The following is a 16,738-nucleotide window of genomic DNA, read 5'->3' as shown; positions in this document are numbered from 1 at the left end:
GCAGCCCTCCATTTGCATTGTCTGTGACAGAGAAACTGGCCTCTGTGTCAGGTGAGCATGTCTACGCTGGGCCCCAGGACATGGTTTCTTCCGACGTGGCCATGGGACCTTTGGAAGGTCGGTCCCTTGGCCTGGGAGGAGTACGAACACCATCCAGTTGGCTTTCAAACTGGCGGCCTGTGGGCTGCATGGGGGCCTCAAATGTGTTTGTGGGTCGCGAGGTGTTTAAAAGAAAACCAAACCAGTTGCCAATGTTTCTTCCATTTTCCAAGTCGTTGTTTGCTCATTCACTTAGGAAGGGTGACTGGGGGCTACTGTGTGCCAGGCGCCAAGGAGGCCATCCTTGCCCTCGCAGAGTAGACATCCTCACGGAGGGACGCGATCGTGGAAGAAAGCAAAAAAGAGGCACAAAGCTATCCCTTAGGGCCAAGCGCTGCCAGGAGAGATGGATCCTGCCTGGGGAAAACGGTGCTTCCAGAAACAGGAGTTTCTGCCCAGCCTCAAAGGACGGCTCCTCAGCCCTGGGCGATCCAGGAGGAGAGCACAGCCAGGGTTTTGGGAAAGTGGAAGGGCTACCTGGGGTGGATGTGTCAGGTGCCCGGAAAGGGGCAAAGGTCGTCTGGGAATTTTCTGGTACTTGAGGCCTCCCCAAGTTTAGGAACGGGGCGTGGGTGCATGGGGAGCTCACAGGGGCCCATTGTACAGACAGGAAAACTGAGTCTCGGAGCACTTCAGGCAATGAGCATGTGGCAGAGCCAGGATTTGAACCCTGTCTGGCCAGGCCCACAACTGCAGCCCTCACCTCTCAGTGCGTGGTCATAGTGGGCCCTCCCAGGGGCAGGCCTCCGGAGGGGTCTATATAGGTGGCTCTGAGAGTCCCTCAATGGGTCTCAGTTTCTCCATGGGTACCAGAGGGAGCTAGGGACAATGGGACCCCCCAAAGGGCCTTCGCCAGCTGGAATATTCTGGACTTCCAGAATTTGGAGCTGCATATGGGTGGCACAGCCTACCCCCAGACCCACAGCTCTCCTGGGGGATGCTGACTGTCTTGCCTCAGGAAGCCAGAGGGCAGGTGACACCACCATAGGGATGAGGTCCCACCTGCGCCTGGGGACCTGCATGCAATGGGGGGTCATCCTGGGGGCTGCGTATGTTTGGAGAGCCCTGAGGGTCTGCACATTGTTGCGAGTCATGTTGTGCTTTGGAGTGCTTGCATGTGTTTGGAGATCTGTGTGCCTGTGCTGGAGGCATGATGTCTGTGTGTGTCGGGGGATCTGTGTTTGGGGGTATGGGTGTTTGAAGAGTTATGTGGTTTTGAGGGGTCTATGCGTACTGCAGACTGCATGTTTTGGGGTATTTTGTATGCAGAGTTCACATGAGTTTGGATGACGTGTGTTTCTGGGGTTCTGTGTGTTTTAGGCACCTGTGGATTTGTTTTTGGGGGGCGCGTGGGGCTCTGCATGTCTTCAGGGGAATCCCCCTACCCCTGCCCCGTCAGTCTGTATGAGCAGCAGGTCTCCCTTCCTGCCGTTTCACAGCCTTCTTCCGTCTGCCTGGGGCCCTCACTCTGAGCTAAGTGCCCCCACTTCCAGCTGAGGAGCAGTGATCCAAGGTCAGGGCCCAGTGACAGGGGACGAAGAGAAATAGCATCTATGGAACACCTACTTCTGAAGCACCGCCCAACTCAGGCACCCCTGACTCCCCGTTTTCCAGGGCAGGAAACTGAGGCCCAGAGTAGTTTGGCCACAAGAGAGCCATCCTGGAGCCCACCTGGTCCCCGAGGGCAGGTGCGGGGCTCCAGGGGCTGCTGTGGGCTGTGCCAGCCCCTAGGTCACCCACAGTGCCCCCAGTCTGAGGCGCCATCTCCCAGACCCCAGGGAGGGGGCAGGCTCAGGGCCTGGCTGGAAGCGGGGGTCATGGGCAACTGGGGTCAGAGCCACTAGAGCCCTCAAGGCGGGGGGGGGGGGTCCTGGCTTTCCAAGGGGCTCTTCCTGTCGCCAGTAATGAGGTACTTGGGGAACAGGTGATGAAACCACAGCCTGAGTTGCGTGAGGCGGCCCCTGGCCTGATTCGCTGCAGTGGCCCAGGAGCAGCGCCCCCTCCCCGCTTCGCCGAGTCCCTGTGTGCCCTCACCTCCCCCCACCACCCACCTGCCTCTCACTTCTCCTTTCCTACCCTCCTTTCCCGGCCTGGGTCCCCAACAAGCCGTGTGGCCTCCGGGCTCCGGGGTCTGGCAGCACGCTGTCGCTCATCCCCCCTGTTAAAGTCCCACTGGGAGCTGAGAAGAGGAACTTGATTGGTTCCTGATCTCTTCTCTCAATCGCTCACTGCAAAGCCTTTGAGGCTGTGATTCTGAGACCGATTTTAGGGGGGAGGAAATGGGGGTTTGATGTCACCAAGCGTGTCCTGTGCTTATAGCCATGATCTTGCAAGATGGCATGCTGATTCAGTGTCCCCAGTCCTGACCTCTGAGAGGCCACAAGACAAGGTTGAGAGACACTTTCCGCTCCACCCCACCCCTCTCCTCCCCAGGAGGTGGAAGAAGGATTCTTACTCCCGTTTACAGGTGAGAAAACTGAGTCCTCCGTAGAGAGAGGCCAGCGTAGAGAGTCAGTGGGAGGGTGACATCCATTTCAGGCCCCCATTTCCATCACCGGGGTCTAAGGGGCCTCACCAGGCCAGGAAGTAACAGTCATGGCCTGAAGGACCCCAGGGATATTTGTTGATTGACTTAGTGGCCACATGTCTCAACAGAGAGAGTTTACGATACTCCAGAAGGTCATGAAAATCTTCTTTCATACCCCAGTGCTTCCCCTGCACGGTGCTCAGGCCAGGGACCCTGGCCTCCTTCCCCACCCCATGCGTGTGCTACCAGTGTGTCCTGTCGCCTCCATCGACAACTGGTCCATGCGCTTCTGCCCACCTGCATCGCCATCTCAGCTCGTGGCCCCGTCTCTCGCCTGGACACCTGCCCTAGCCTCTCCCTATCACCTCGCTCCTGCCTAGACAGACACTGCTCCCCATGGCAGCCAGGAGCAGGCGGGAGCTTTTTTTTTTTTTTTAAATCTTCTGATAGAGATAAATCATTCCAAGTAGAACTAACAAATTTGCACAAACTGAACACACCTCTGTGCCCAGACCCCGGCCCAGGGAGCAGAACACCCCAGGCCCCGGGACTCCCACTGCCCTGTCATGGCGCCTGCCCTGGCGGCCACTGTGCTGACCGACATCCGCAAGTGAGCTTTGCCTGTTCTGGAACTTCACGTAAATGGACGCACATGGCATGTCTCTCCTGTGGAGTCCAGCACTGCTGACCTGGGACAGGCCTGGGAGAGTCCCTCAGGTGGCTGCATGGGGCGTGAGTGCGCCCTTTTTCTGTGTTATGTAGTAGTTCATCGTAGAAACTACCAGAAAGTATTTACCGATTCTCTCATTGAGGGCATTTGGGTCGTTTCCAGTTTGGGGCTATGATAAACGAGGCTGCAGAGAACACTCTTATCTGTGTCCTTCGGTAAAACAGGGACCCATTTCTCCTGGGCGAGTACTGAGGGGAGAGATCGCTGTGTCACAGGCAGACGACGTGTAGTAAATGCCAGCTTTCCGCAGTGGCTGTGCCTCCTCCTCCCACCAGCAACGCACGAGAGTGCTAGGGGATTTTTAAAACTGTAAAATCATACCCCAACCCTCCGCTGCCCCCACACTCTCCATGGCTTCCTATGGCTTCCCACTGTCCTCAGACTAACACCCACAAATACCTACGTGACCCAACCCCCCAATCCTCCCCACCACCATCCTCCTTGCCTCTTCCCTTTGCCACGCTGTCCAGCCATACAGGCTTCTTTTTTTTCAAAATGCCAAACTCACGATCACTCTGATTTTGGCCCCTGCAGTTCCCGGGACGGGACCACCCTCCCCCCAGACTTTCCCACCACTGGCTCTTCCTTCATTTGACCGTCTCTTTCTCATGCTTCAGGTCTCGGCTCAAGTGTCACCTCTTCAGACAGGTCTTTCTTGAAATCCCTGGCTAACAATGCCATTTTTGTAGTCAATACTTCACTCTTTTTGGACCTGGGCAGTTCCCACTGTTTTCAAAGGTCTGAGTTAGTTTAAATAACATTGCGCTTTCCTGTCCTATGAGGTTTGATACAACAGCCATAAAACCACCTGGGCCTATTGTCTTTTTATGATAAGTCTCAGTGACTTTTCTAGTCTTCTGTGGCCATTGGTCTACTTACACTTTCTACTTCTAATGAAGTTCGTTTATCACAGTGGTTGGAACATGGTTGATCTTAATAAATCGATGCAAGGAAAGGGGTAGGGAAGGGCTGGGCTCTCAGCTTCAAATGCCCATCCCACTGTCCATCTGCTCAGGCTCCCATTCAGTCTCTCCACTGAGGCCCAATTACATGTTTCCTCCTCTGAGATGCCCTCTCGGGTTTCTCCTGACCCTTCTTCCTTGTTCCATTCCCTGTTGATGGGATGGGTACATCTCTCTGCCTCTCTGCCAGGCAGCTGCCACAAGCTCTCTGCTTTCTGGCTAGACACTGGCGTGGGGGTGGTGCACAGAAGAGGCTTCCCCAAACTTCAGCCTCCCTCCTCGTGCCTGGCACATTCAGCAACCACCGCCACCTCCCCCCAGCAGTTCCGATCACGCCAACATCTGGAGAACTGGCCGCTGGTTTGTCTGCGGCTCGGAGTGGGGATTTGCATGTAAGTACAAATATATATGCACAGCCTGGGCCTTCCACCCCCACATTCCTTGGCTGGCCCTTCACACCTGGGCCTGAGACAGGTCCACTCAGTGGTTGGATTTGCATGCGCATGTATTTCTGGGTAGGGAGTCAGCTGGGGGAGTCTGAGAGGAAGTTGTTGAGGGAAGCTGTGGGGAGATCAGACGTGTCTCTTTTGAGCTGCTCTCTTCACCAAATCTACTTGGTCACCCCTATGTCTCATCCTGAGGGGCTTCCAGTCTGGGGGAGACAGAGCTGGATACACACATCCCCTGCCCCTGGGGTCGGAATCGAAGGGAAGGAAGGGGGCTGTAGCAGTCCAGAGTGGGGGCAGGGAGGACTTCCTGGAGGGATGGGTTTTTGAGCTGAGGTTTGAAGTGTGAACAAAAGTTGGTCAGAAGCCCTGACGGGTGGCTCAGTTGGTTGGGTGTTGTTCCACAAAGCGAAGGATTGCCTGTTTCATTTCCAGTCAGGGCACATGCTTAGGCTGTGGATTCGGTGCCCTGCTGAGGCACCTTTGAGAGGCAGCCAATGGATGTTTCTCTCGCACATCGATGTTTCTCTCCCTCACTTTCTCCCTCCCTTCCCCTCTCTCTAAATAAATAAATAAAATCTTTAAAAAAAAAAAAAGTTGGCCAGGTTGAAGAAGGTGCCAAAAGGCTTTCCTGGGAGCGACATTCTGCTGAAGGTAGAGAAAGGCAGGCAGGGGCTGACGGGGGCAGGGCCCCGAAGGCGGGAGCTGAAGCCCCCCTGATGGCAGCAGGGGGCCACGAAGAGTGTGGGAGCAGGGAGGGTCCTGATCGAAGCTTTGTGTTGGGTCGATCCCTCAAGGACCAAAGCTGGGGATGACTTTAGTTCCTGGGTGAGGACTTGGGGTTCCAGGGTCATTGAGAGTCGGAAGGGTCAAACCCCTGTGCGAGCCCCTTGGGGCCTGGCCCCGAAACGGCAGAGGGCCTGGTGCCTCCTGGAGTCCAGGGACTTCGCCCCCAGCCTCTGCCCAGATGGATGCAGCCCTGCGCCTGCCCCCCTCCCCCAGTATCCTGCCATCGCTAGCCTTCCCCCGTCCCCGTGGCAGCTGTGGAAAATATTTCACTGGTGAATCAAACTCTGTCCCTTCTTACTCAGCCCCTCCCATGGCTCTCTGTCACTCTTAGACTCCAACTCTCCGCCTTCGCCACAGCTCCGAAGGCCCAGGGTGGCCCTCCTGCCACGGCCTCTCCGCAGAGCTCCGAGTTCCAGTGTTGTCGCTGTGTCTCTCTCGTCGCTCCTCAGGGCATTTGCACCTGCTGTTTCTTCTGTCTGGAACTCACTTCCTGTCTTGCTCTTGGGTCTCAGTTCAGAGAGACCCCCTGGACCTTTTGGCCCTTGGGGCTCCCCCATTATGTGACCCCTGCCCTAGCAGGGATGCCCTTGTCTAAAATGGGGACAGACTGAAAAGTCAGATGTTCCGGGCCCAGATTCTCAGGTTCGAGTCCCACGTTCTCATGGGACCCTGGGCGTGGGGGGCATTTCCGGAGTCATCTTGGCACCAGGACCTCCGGACCAGTGCCCCCCTGTGCCTCCAGGGACCCATCAGGGCGAGAGCAACACATCCCAGTCGTGGGAACTCGCCTGATTCCAGCCAGGGATTAAAATTAGCCCCAGAGGTTAAATTTAGCAAATCGATCTGGAGCTAGGGACCTGGGGCTGCGGCTCTCGTCGTTGGCCAGGCTCTGCATAGCTGTGACTGCTCAGAAAGCCAGCCCAGGGAAGGTGGAGGGCCCTCCTGGGATCTCACAGTGGGCCACACAGGATGGCCAAGGCATTGTACACTCCTGGGCCCTGGGATCCTGGGAAGCAGACGTGGCTACTTGTGGAGACAGACCTCAAGCACCAGACATTCCCTGCACTCCCCCGGAGCTTGTTTCCAGGTCTGTGCGGGGCGCTCTGCATTTCACGCCCGCCGCGCTCACAGAACCGCAATCCGAGGCCCCAGGAGAGGCCTCCGTTGCCGAGGGCTGCCCAGGGGGTCAGAGGCTGGCTAGGACCTGAGCGTACGTCCATGTACCCTGGGCAGGATTGTGACGTGGCTTCAGTTGCCGTAACATGGGGATGGCTTGGGGCACAGTGTGGTCGCAGAGTTGGTGGATGATGTCAGGGATCTTGGGGGCCTTGGGGTGGCTGGCTACAGCATGCAGGGTGACGCTGATTTCTTCATTCCAAGGATCCCTGCATGGGGGTCACGAGGGAAGGCCTGGACCCCAACGTGCTATTTGTTTTGGAGACATGCTGCCCTCCCTGAGTTGCCCATTCTCACCCCTGGGGACCCCACTGGGGAGATCTGAGGTCCCCATGAGGCGGGTCCGAGGTGTCTCTCAAGTTGCCCTGGGCCCAAATCATGGTCTGAGGGCTCCAGGCCTGAGGCCTTTCCAGGACGTCCTCCCTCCTCCTGGCAGAAAGTGAGGCAGGTTTCTGTTACTTAAAAAAAAAAAAAGTTTTTAACCCTGGTGGGTGGCTCAGTTAGTTGGGGTATCACTGAGGGGGTGTGTGCGTGTGGGGGTGGGGTGCGGCAACCACTCCACGAACCTCTGTCTGTCTGTCTCACATCAGTGAACATGTCTTTGGGTGAGGATTAAAAAATAAATAAATAATTAAAATTTTTTTTAACAAAAAACATCCATAACCCTTAAGGGGAAGAGTTTGAAAATTCAGATAATCAAAAACAAAGACAAAAAAGCCCTGACCAGTTGGCTCAGTGGGTTGGGTGTCATTCTGCAAACTGAAAGGTCACTAGCTCGGTTGCCGGTCAGGGCGCATGCCTGGGTTCCAGGTCCAGGGCATGCAGTAGGAGAGGCAACCTTCCGATGTTTTCCTCTCTCTCTTTCTGCCTCCCCTCTCCGCTCTCTAAAATTAAATAAATAAAATCTTTTTAAAAATTTATTTTTATTTTTGACTTTGGAGAGAGAGGAAGGGAGAGAAATAGAGAAGGAGAGAAACATTGATGTGAAAGAGAAACGTCGATTGGCTGCCTCCCTTAAGTGCCCCTCCTGGGGACAGAACCTGCAACCCGGGCGTGTGTCCTGACGAGGAATCGAACCAACGACCCTTTAGTTTGTGGGACGATGCCCCACCAACTGAGCCACACCAGTCATGGCAATAAATAAATTCTTAAAAAAAAAATCCTCATGCAAGGATATATTTATAAAATAATTTTTTAAAACATGAAAAAAAGACACAAAGGGTCACACATTGTATGGTTCCATTTACATGAACTGAGCTGTCCAGATCAGGCAGAAAGAAGATCAGCAGTTGCCAGGGGCTGCGGGAGGGGGATAGGGAGAAACTGCTTATGGGAATGGGGTCCCTTTTTGGGGGAATGAAAAATTTCTGAAACTAGGTAGAGGTGATAGTTCTACAACATTGTGAACAAACTAAATGCCATTGAATTGTACATTTTAAAATGGTGAATTTTGTGTTATGTCAATTGCATCTCAGTTTTTTAAAAAAGGAAAACTCACCTGTAAATTTCCATCAGATGGTGTCTCCAATAACAAGCATTTCCTTTTAGTCTTTTTTCCACACTCCATGCAGTTTTTAAATGTATATTGGGTTTTGTTTTGGGTTTTGTTTTGTTTTGTTTGTATCCACAGCCCTTGATCTTGTTCTGGGGGCTTTCATATGTTGAGTGCGTTGAAAGGTTCCAGTGGGCGGAACAGGCACACTTTCAGAGGCTCAGGATCACTGAGTGCTGCGTCGGATGTCCCTCTAACTTGGCCGGTTGAGGGTGTTTAGGCTGTTGCCAATATTCATAATAGCAGTACATATGTGGCACCTGCTATGTGCCAGGCAGATGTAGGTTAGCTCATTTTGTCCCCAACAACAATGAGCAGTACACAACACTGTCATACCCACTGCATAGATGGATGTGCAGGGAGGTCAGGCTCCCTGAGGTACCACATTTACCAGGGGGTAATTTTTTAGATGCTGGGGCAGGAGCATCTGTACCTCCATCTTTTGCTCTGGGTCCGCCTTGTCCTCGTGTGGAATTGGTGCAAAGCTGTTCATCAAGCATCTGCCGCATTCTGGGCTGGCTAAAAGTGAGGGCTGTGGGGGTGGCCCAGCCTGCCTTGATTTCCCCCATCGCCTCAGCCAGAGCCTGGCAGGGAGAGGTGGAGGAGAGAAGGAAGGCTGGTGGCCCGGCCCCACCCCTCACCCACACACTCTGTCCTCTTTTCTTTCTCCCCCAGACCAAGGTTGCTCTGCCCAGCCTAGGACAATGGGGAGGAAAAAAATACAGATCTCACGCATTCTGGACCAAAGGAATCGGCAGGTGAGTTCACTGGGTGGACCAGCGGTTGTGGGAAGGCATTTATGGCAGAGGACATGGCCTGGGCGAATGCCTGGCCGTTTGGGGGACTTGTAGGGAATGAGTCCTGATGCCATGTCTGGAGTCAGATGCAGCATTTGCTCATCTTCATGATTTGCTGAAGCCCTGGTCATAGAGGAGCTGGAACTTGGGTGTGGGTGACACAAACACACCCAACTCAGAGGGCTGGACCAGAGGGAGGCACAGCACCAGGCAAGCTCAGAGAGGGTGTGTGGGCCCTGCCTGGGAGACAGAGGAAAATGTCCCAGAGAAGAGGTCATTTGGTCTGGGTTTTGAAGTTCCAATAGAAGTTTGCCGGGTGACAAGTGAGAAGTACAGCAATAAACAACAGCCTGTGCAGAGGCACGGAGTCACGAGGTGTGTTCAGGAAACTGTTAGGCCCCTCCGCTCCCCCACACCACTCCCAATCCTTGTCTTCTCCCTCTCACCTGTTGGTCCTGGGTCTAGGTGACATTTACAAAAAGGAAGTTTGGGCTGATGAAGAAGGCCTACGAGCTGAGCGTGCTCTGCGACTGCGAGATCGCTCTCATCATCTTCAACAGCGCCAACCGCCTCTTCCAGTACGCCAGCACGGACATGGACCGCGTGCTGCTCAAGTACACGGAGTACAGTGAGCCCCACGAGAGCCGCACCAACACCGACATCCTCGAGGTACCCCCTCCCCGGCCCCATGAAGCCTGCACACTCTGCTCGCTCAGAGACAAGGGACTCTTGGTTTGTACAAAAGATGAGTGCTGCAATCTGGCTCTCCTGCCAGTCACAGCAGGTTTGGGGGTAACGCAGTAGTTACCTGGATAGTAGAAGTAAAAACATCAATCCCCGCCCATGGAGGGCTGCACTGGGTGCTCCTCACACACATCATGCCATTTAATCCTGCTACCCATTTGTTGAGCACAGAACAGAAAAGTAAAGGCACTGTAGAGCAAGCAGACCTCACTGAAGTCTAAGACCATGCAGGTCACCGGTCCCAGGTAGCTCAGGAAGTCCTATAAAACTGTCCTCAGGTGCTCAGTTTCCCGACCTTTGTTGAGGACCTACTGCATGCCAGGCTCTAACACAGCACATAGATGCAGACTGGACGCACCCACAGTTGTATTCAGGAGCAGTGTTAGGGCAGTGCCAGCAGGCCTTGGTGGCTCTCTGGTTTCAGGGCAGGACAGTCCCTCTCTTGCACACAGTTAGAACTTACCAGACAACTCACTGGGGGGTTTGGTCAATGGGGTTTTACTGGAACAGGCTGTACCCGCACCCTGCCCCACCCACAGAGCTGGGTAGGTTTCTCCCCTTAGCCATACAACCAGACTCCCTGGTTAGGATTGGGGGAGGTTTACCCTGTTGTGTTCCCTTGCCACAGACACTGAAGAGGAGGGGTGTGGGCCTCGATGGGCCAGAGCTGGAGTCAGATGAGGGACCTGAGGGGCCGGGAGAAAAGCTGCGGAGGCTGGCAGGTGACGGGGGCGATCCAGCCTTGCCCCGCCCCCGACTCTTTGTAAGTGACTCCCTGCCCTGCCATGAATGTGGCCTTCCCCCCACCTCCTAGGCCCAAGTGGTCAAGGCTGAGACTGGAAAAGGGCCAGGAAGCCTAGAGTTTGGTGGTAGGTCTCTGACTGGATGGGCAGGAAAAGGTTCCCAGAGGGGTGGGTATTGTAGCTGGGGCTTTGAAGGATGAATAAGAGTTCAATAGACACAAACGTATTTGGAAAAATAAACTACTTTTTTAAAAAAAGAGTTCAATAGACAGATTTTCTTTTTCTTTTTCTCTCTCTCTCCCTCCCTTTCTTCCTTCCTTTCTTCCCCCTCCCTCTCTCTCTCTCTCTCTCTCTCTCTGGTTCATCAAAAACCTGGGAAGCCCCTCAATGCCAACCCCATGCTGAGTGAGAAGCCTCAGTTCTGGGCCTAGCAGTCAAGGAGCAACAGAGCCAGACACAGGCATGCCCAGCCATGTGAGATTAGGCCAGAGGGAGGGGCAGCGAGGGCTTCCAAACGGTGGAGGCTGGCCCCTGAACTCATTGGGATATTCCATGTTGGGCTTGAGGCCCTCACCTCCTCATTCCTCCAACCGATCCTGTCCTCTCTGCCCTCAGCCAGCGGCCCCCACTATGCCCAGCCCAGACATGGTATATGGGGCCCTGCCCCCTCCAGGCTGTGACTCCAGTGGGCTTGGGGAGGCCCTCCCTGCCCAAAGCCGCCCATCCCCCTTCCGGCCAACAGCCCCCAAACCCGGGCCCCCAGGTAAGCATGAGGCATGGGGGCAGGGAGGCAGGGGTGAGGATCCCAGGGGAGTTTGTGGAGGTGGGGATCTTGGCTCTAGCACTGCTTGGCTGTTTAGCACCTCTGGACCTAAGATTTCAGTAGATGACATGTCTGCCTGCCCTCTCTCTGGGGGTCTCCTGCTCCACAGGCCTGGCCCACCCTCTCTTCTCATCAAGCCACCTTGCCAGCAAGACACCACCACCCTTGTACCTGGCAGCAGATGGGCGGAGGTCAGACCTGCCTGGTGGCCTTGCAGGGGGCCGCGGGGGACTGAGCACTTCGGTGAGTGAGGGGAGGGAGTGTCAGGGCTGATGGGGGCAGGCAGGGTGGCCTGAGTGTGGTGGGCCTCAGTTTCCCCTTCACCCTTTCTGCTCACAGAGAGGCCTCTATGGTAGCCTGCAGAGTCCATGCTCCGCTGCAGCTCCGGGGCCCCCACTCGGAAGCTTCCCCTTCCTCCCAGCAGGCCCCCCAGGTATGCGCTTCCACAGCCCTGCCTGCTGGGCAGCCCACACTCCGCCCCGCCCCCCCAACTGAAAACTGGCGGGCAGGAGCCTCAGTTTACTCCTCCTGCCATCCCCTAGAATACGGCCTTGGAGACCCCCCTCCGCCTCCCGGCTTGCTGCAGCCCCCTACCCTGGCCCCCTGGCAGCCTTCGAGGGGTGATGGGCCCCTAGTCCCGGCTGCCCAGCCCAGGTAAGTGCCCTCACTGCCGCCCCCGCCCGTCAGGCTCCGCGGTGGGGGCCCTTCCACGTCTTCCCAAGCCCCTAGCTACTGCTGACCCCTGGCGGCCACTCCCGTTCCTGCACTCAGCCCCTCCGGAGTGCCGGCGGAGGTGGGGGTGGGGGGCGGCTATTTTGGAGGCCCCAAGAGAGATGGCCACCCCCTCCTTTCCCAAGCTCCTCCTGCCGAGCCTTTGCCTAAGCCGTGCCACCTCCTGGTTTCCCTCCCTTCCTTCCTCGCAGAGCTCACGGCTCTCTTCCCTCCTCTCTTTGCAGCGGGGGCCGCAGCCTGGGCGAGGAGGGGCCTCCAGCCCGCGGTGCCTCCCCAACGACCCCCCAGGTCAGCATCAAGTCTGAGCGCCTCTCGCCGGCACCTGGGGGCCCCGGCGACTTTCCCAAGACCTTCCCCTACCCCTTGCTCCTGGCCCGGCCCCTGGCAGAGCCCCTGCGGCCCGGGCCCCCGCTGCGCCGGCTACCCGCTGCGGACAGCTGGCCCCGGTAGTGGACTTGGGGGTGGCACTGGCCCTGCCCCCACTACGTGACCAGGCTGGGCGGGGTCACGTAGTCTCCCAACCTCCCTCCCCGTGTCCTTAGAGAAGACCCAGTGGATGTGACCCCCTCCACGGTGGGGGCCTGGAGGAGGAAGGCTGGGTTCGGATCCATGGTCGTGGGACCCGATTTCCCCTTCCTGAGTGTGCACCCACAAATAAAACATGCATGGCCTCCGTGGATGAAACGGTCTGTCGCTGCTCAGAGCCACCCCTACCGCGCCAAGGCCCTCCCACCTCCTCCCCAGTGGCCTCGATCTAGCCTTGTCTGGGTTTGGGGTACTCCCGCCAGAGTTCCACCCCGAGATGAGGATTCAGGCGCGGTTGGGGTGTGGGGAGAAAGTTCTACAGTGGCAGGTGATGTGAGGACAGGGGTCCTGCAAGGGACGCAAGTGAGCATGAGACAGCGGTGGGACACCAGGGCTGGGCCTTGGGGAACATGTGGAGCGTGCCCCTAGACGTTCCACCCCACCAGCGACGGGCCTGGCTATTTACCCTCAAAATTTGGGGTGTCAGCTGGTAGGTTCATGGGGAAGTCCCCAGGCTGGTCACAATTGCTTGCAGCAAAAAAGCAGCTGAGAAACTTGAATTTAGGGGTATTATGCTGTTTCTCTTTTAAATGGCTTATCCCTTGATCTATGACTCAGCCGTTGTGTTGTACAGGAGGGAGGGGGGAGCCTGGCAGCCACCCACTTACTCTGAGGTGCACACTACACTCCCTGCCCCCTCCCCATCTCTGTCCTGTCCTGTGAGTGGGCAGACTTGAGGGGCTAGGAGCCCAAGGGAGCTCTATGTGCTCCTCCCACCTCCAATCACCTTGCAGGGGCTCAGTGTGATCTCTATGACATTCAGATCGGACCCCTGACATTCATAGCTCCCCAGCTGCCCCCACCCACTCTGCCCCTGTCCCCCCATACCCTGTCCTGAGCCCGCTAGAAAAACTTGGGGTTCCAACCCTAGGGCAGCGCTGGTCCTTCCTCCTGGACCACCTCCCTCAACCCCCAACTCACCTTTTTTAGAAGACTGCCTCCTTCCTGCCAAGGCCTAACTCCCTGTGGCTCCCCCAGGAGTGCCTCCGCACTGCCCCAAGCCGGGAAATGGCTCCCACCGCTAAGTCCGGCAGACGGAGGGTTTGTGGAGTGCAGATCACCAGGCCTGTGGAGAACACAGAGTACTGGCCTCAGCGCTGAAAAGAGCTGTCCCTACTCCCCACCCCACATTCTACCGAGATCCAAAGCTGATTGGTTCAGCTTGGCTGTTGAAGACCCTTGTCCCCTTTTGTCACCCCAGCACCACACAGAGGTGATTTTGCAGTAAAATCCAATGCCTTGCATCCCACCATTGGTGCACACGGTCACAGATGGTGGGTAAAGGGGGGAAGCCCCCAGAATGTGCCTAACAGGCTTCAAAGTCAGTTCCAGTCCCTGGAATTCAGCACCTCCCCTCTGTAGTCCTCGTTTCCCCACCAAGACGGAGGGCTGACTCCTTCCACGGGTGGGAAGAGGGCAGAATATGTAAAGTGACAGGCCTCTATGAGAGGTGGGCCACTCTCAGTGGTTGTTTATAGAGAATCATGCCACCCACATGCCAGGCCCGGCTGGGCTTTGTCCTCCATGGACCTTGGAGTCTTTGACACATCATCCCCAGTAAAGTCGGGGCTTTGGGGCCCCAGTTTCCAGGGGAGGGACATGGCATGATCAAATCTCTCCTCCTGAGGACTCCTGTGCTGGGAGGATGCAGTGGGGGGCCAGCGGGCGAGAGCAGCAGGAGGCTGAGGGGCTGGGAGGTAGGTGTGTTCGGGGGTAGAGCCACCAGGATCCCTGGATGACTCTAATGTGGCGGTAAAGGGGAGAGGGTGCCATGGACAACTCACAGCCCCTGACTGGGATGAGGGCATTAGGGGACCCCCCCGACCTGTGCTGGGGGGCCTGCAGAGAATGCAGACGGTGAGGGGTGAACCGAAGGCCTCTGTACGGTGCCTAAGTGAGATTCAGGTCCTAAATACTCTTCCCCTGCTCCCTGGTGCCCCAACCCACCCTCAGAGGAGGGGTGAAACACTGCCGCCACTCCAGCCCACGACAGTGGACTCTGGGACCCAGGCCATGCATACAACCTCCGCCACCCCAACAGCACCCTCGGCATGGCAGGATGGTCACCTCAAGCGTGCAGATTCTCCAAGTGGGTTACCCTCTGGCAATCCCCTCCTTCAGGTCACGAGGGCCCTGGCCATCTACACGGGGTGCACAGATTTCCCACCTGGTGGACCCCGCAGTGTCAGTCACAACTCCCCATACAAACAGACACAGCACCCCTGGGGGAAACTGAGGCGGGGCCAGAGAGGGTCCCTTCTCAGCCTCTGGATCCTATCCTCGCAGTGGACAAGAAGCCAGGCAAGTCTCTGAAGTCTGTGCCCACAAGCTAAATGCTCAGTGGAGGGTTCATGAAAACGTGGGTTGATTTCAAAGGCTGGGAGAGCTCCAGGGCCGGAGTTCTGCTCCGTCATCCCTGGGGGTCTGCACTTTTGTTATCTGCCATTAGGTGGCGCCCAACAACGTGCTTTGGATTCTGAGCTCCCCACTCAACTTTTTAAAATAAAGTAGAAATAGTAATAAATACATAAAATCCATCTTGGCTTCCAGGGGCTCCACCCCATGTCTTGAGGCTCCCAGCCTGGGGACTCATAAAAAGGTAGTGTCATGTGTTGCATGTGTGATTATGCATGTACCGTGTGCAAAGTCCTAGCCCATGAAGGAACAGTGGGTAGGCTACTAGGTTCTAGAAGAATCTCTGCGTCCAGACCCTGGATAAGTCCCGTTGCTCTGTTGGGGAGGAAGCAGGAAGGGTTGTATGGAAGTGTCCAGCACCAGCCTTACTAAGGACACCATGGTGACGTTGGCCAGGGCCAATGTTACAGTCAGAGGATCCCAAGTCCTCCAGGAGCTCTGTCACTGGTTGGAAGCTCCGTGGGAACTGTGGCCTGGGAACAAACAGTGACGGAGGTTGGATATCTGAGAGATGCATTTTTGAGAGCACTGTGGTAAAACAGTCAGTGTGGAATGAGTGTGGATCTCAGTATGGTCACAGAATGTGGGATGCTAGTGTGGACAGACATAGGGATCATCCAGCAAGGATTGGGGGCTTGGAATGCCCAATGGGGAGGACAGAGACTGAGCAGTGTCCAGTGGAGAACACTGGTGATGAGCAGACAATGAAGAATGAAGCACAGAGCCCTTCCATTGTAGAAGAGAAGACTTTGGTTTTGCTCTGCATGCATTGGGAGCCATGGATGATTGCGAGCCATGGATGGTTGTGAGCAGAGGAGGAACGTGGTCTGGCTCAAGTGTTAACAGGTGTTCTCAAGCAGCTCAGAAGAAAACAGACTGTGGGGTGGGCGTGGGGATGGGGAATGGAGCAGGGAAGCCAGAGACCAAGGAGGAGGGGAATGCAGGCAAGAGATGATGGAGGCCTGACTGGGCGGAGGTTGTGAAGGGAGTGAGGCTCGATGGAACTGGGTTACACTTCGAAGGTGGAGCCATCGGGAGGAGCTGACAGGTTAGGTGTGGGGCGAGAGAGGAGTCAAGGCCAACTCCAGAGTTTGTGGATAAGCACCAGGAGGATGAAAAGGCCATGGAAGGAAGGTTGGGAGCATCTGGGGCCAGGATGTGTGTGAGTTGCCGGTAACACCACGTGGGGGCACTGTGACACCCAGACTCAGGAACCCCATGCCCCAGGAAGAGATCAGGTAGAAGTAGAGATCCGGGCCTCTCAGGCATCAGTATTTCCATCAATTAAATGGAGATAAGTGTCCCACTACCTTGGCCCGCTGGAGGGACTCCCAGCATGGCCTGCAGAAGACGCCCCCATGCCCCTCCTTTTCTTTCTTGTTCCCTCTTTCCTGACACCTTCCCCAATCCCATCTTCCCTGGATCTCATCTGTATGCCCTGGCCCTGAGGGACATGTCATGACCCTGATGTAGGTCCTGGTAAATCCCAGAGACTCTCAGGGCCTCTGTCATCCCTCCTCTTTCAAAGGGACAAAAGTCACAGAGAATCCCCTGCAAAAAGACATCCACAAAGACAAAATCAATAAAGACAGAATCACCCGTAGAAATGAGACAATCA

General features: G+C 56.0%; 1 protein-coding gene across 1 annotated transcript; it reads left to right on the top strand.

Annotated features, from left to right (window-relative positions):
• Positions 1–4,669: 4,669 nt before the first annotated feature.
• On the top strand, positions 4,670–12,570 carry MEF2B (myocyte enhancer factor 2B). The gene is made up of 9 exons (XM_054578747.1): positions 4,670–4,710; positions 8,957–9,039; positions 9,544–9,747; positions 10,451–10,585; positions 11,181–11,328; positions 11,498–11,631; positions 11,728–11,821; positions 11,931–12,042; positions 12,345–12,570. The coding sequence occupies exons 2-9, from the start codon at positions 8,986–8,988 to the stop codon at positions 12,568–12,570; spliced, it is 1,107 nt and encodes a 368-aa protein (XP_054434722.1). The 5' UTR covers positions 4,670–4,710; positions 8,957–8,985.
• The last annotated feature ends 4,168 nt before the right edge of the window (positions 12,571–16,738 follow it).

Source organism: Pteronotus mesoamericanus, unplaced genomic scaffold (genome assembly GCF_021234165.1).
Source record: "Pteronotus mesoamericanus isolate MK-2021 breed Mesoamerican mustached bat unplaced genomic scaffold, CSHL_Meso_final contig_502, whole genome shotgun sequence".
Lineage (NCBI taxonomy): Eukaryota > Metazoa > Chordata > Mammalia > Chiroptera > Mormoopidae > Pteronotus > Pteronotus mesoamericanus.
Note: the sequence above shows the minus strand (reverse complement) of the source record. Positions and strands in the feature narration are given on the sequence as shown.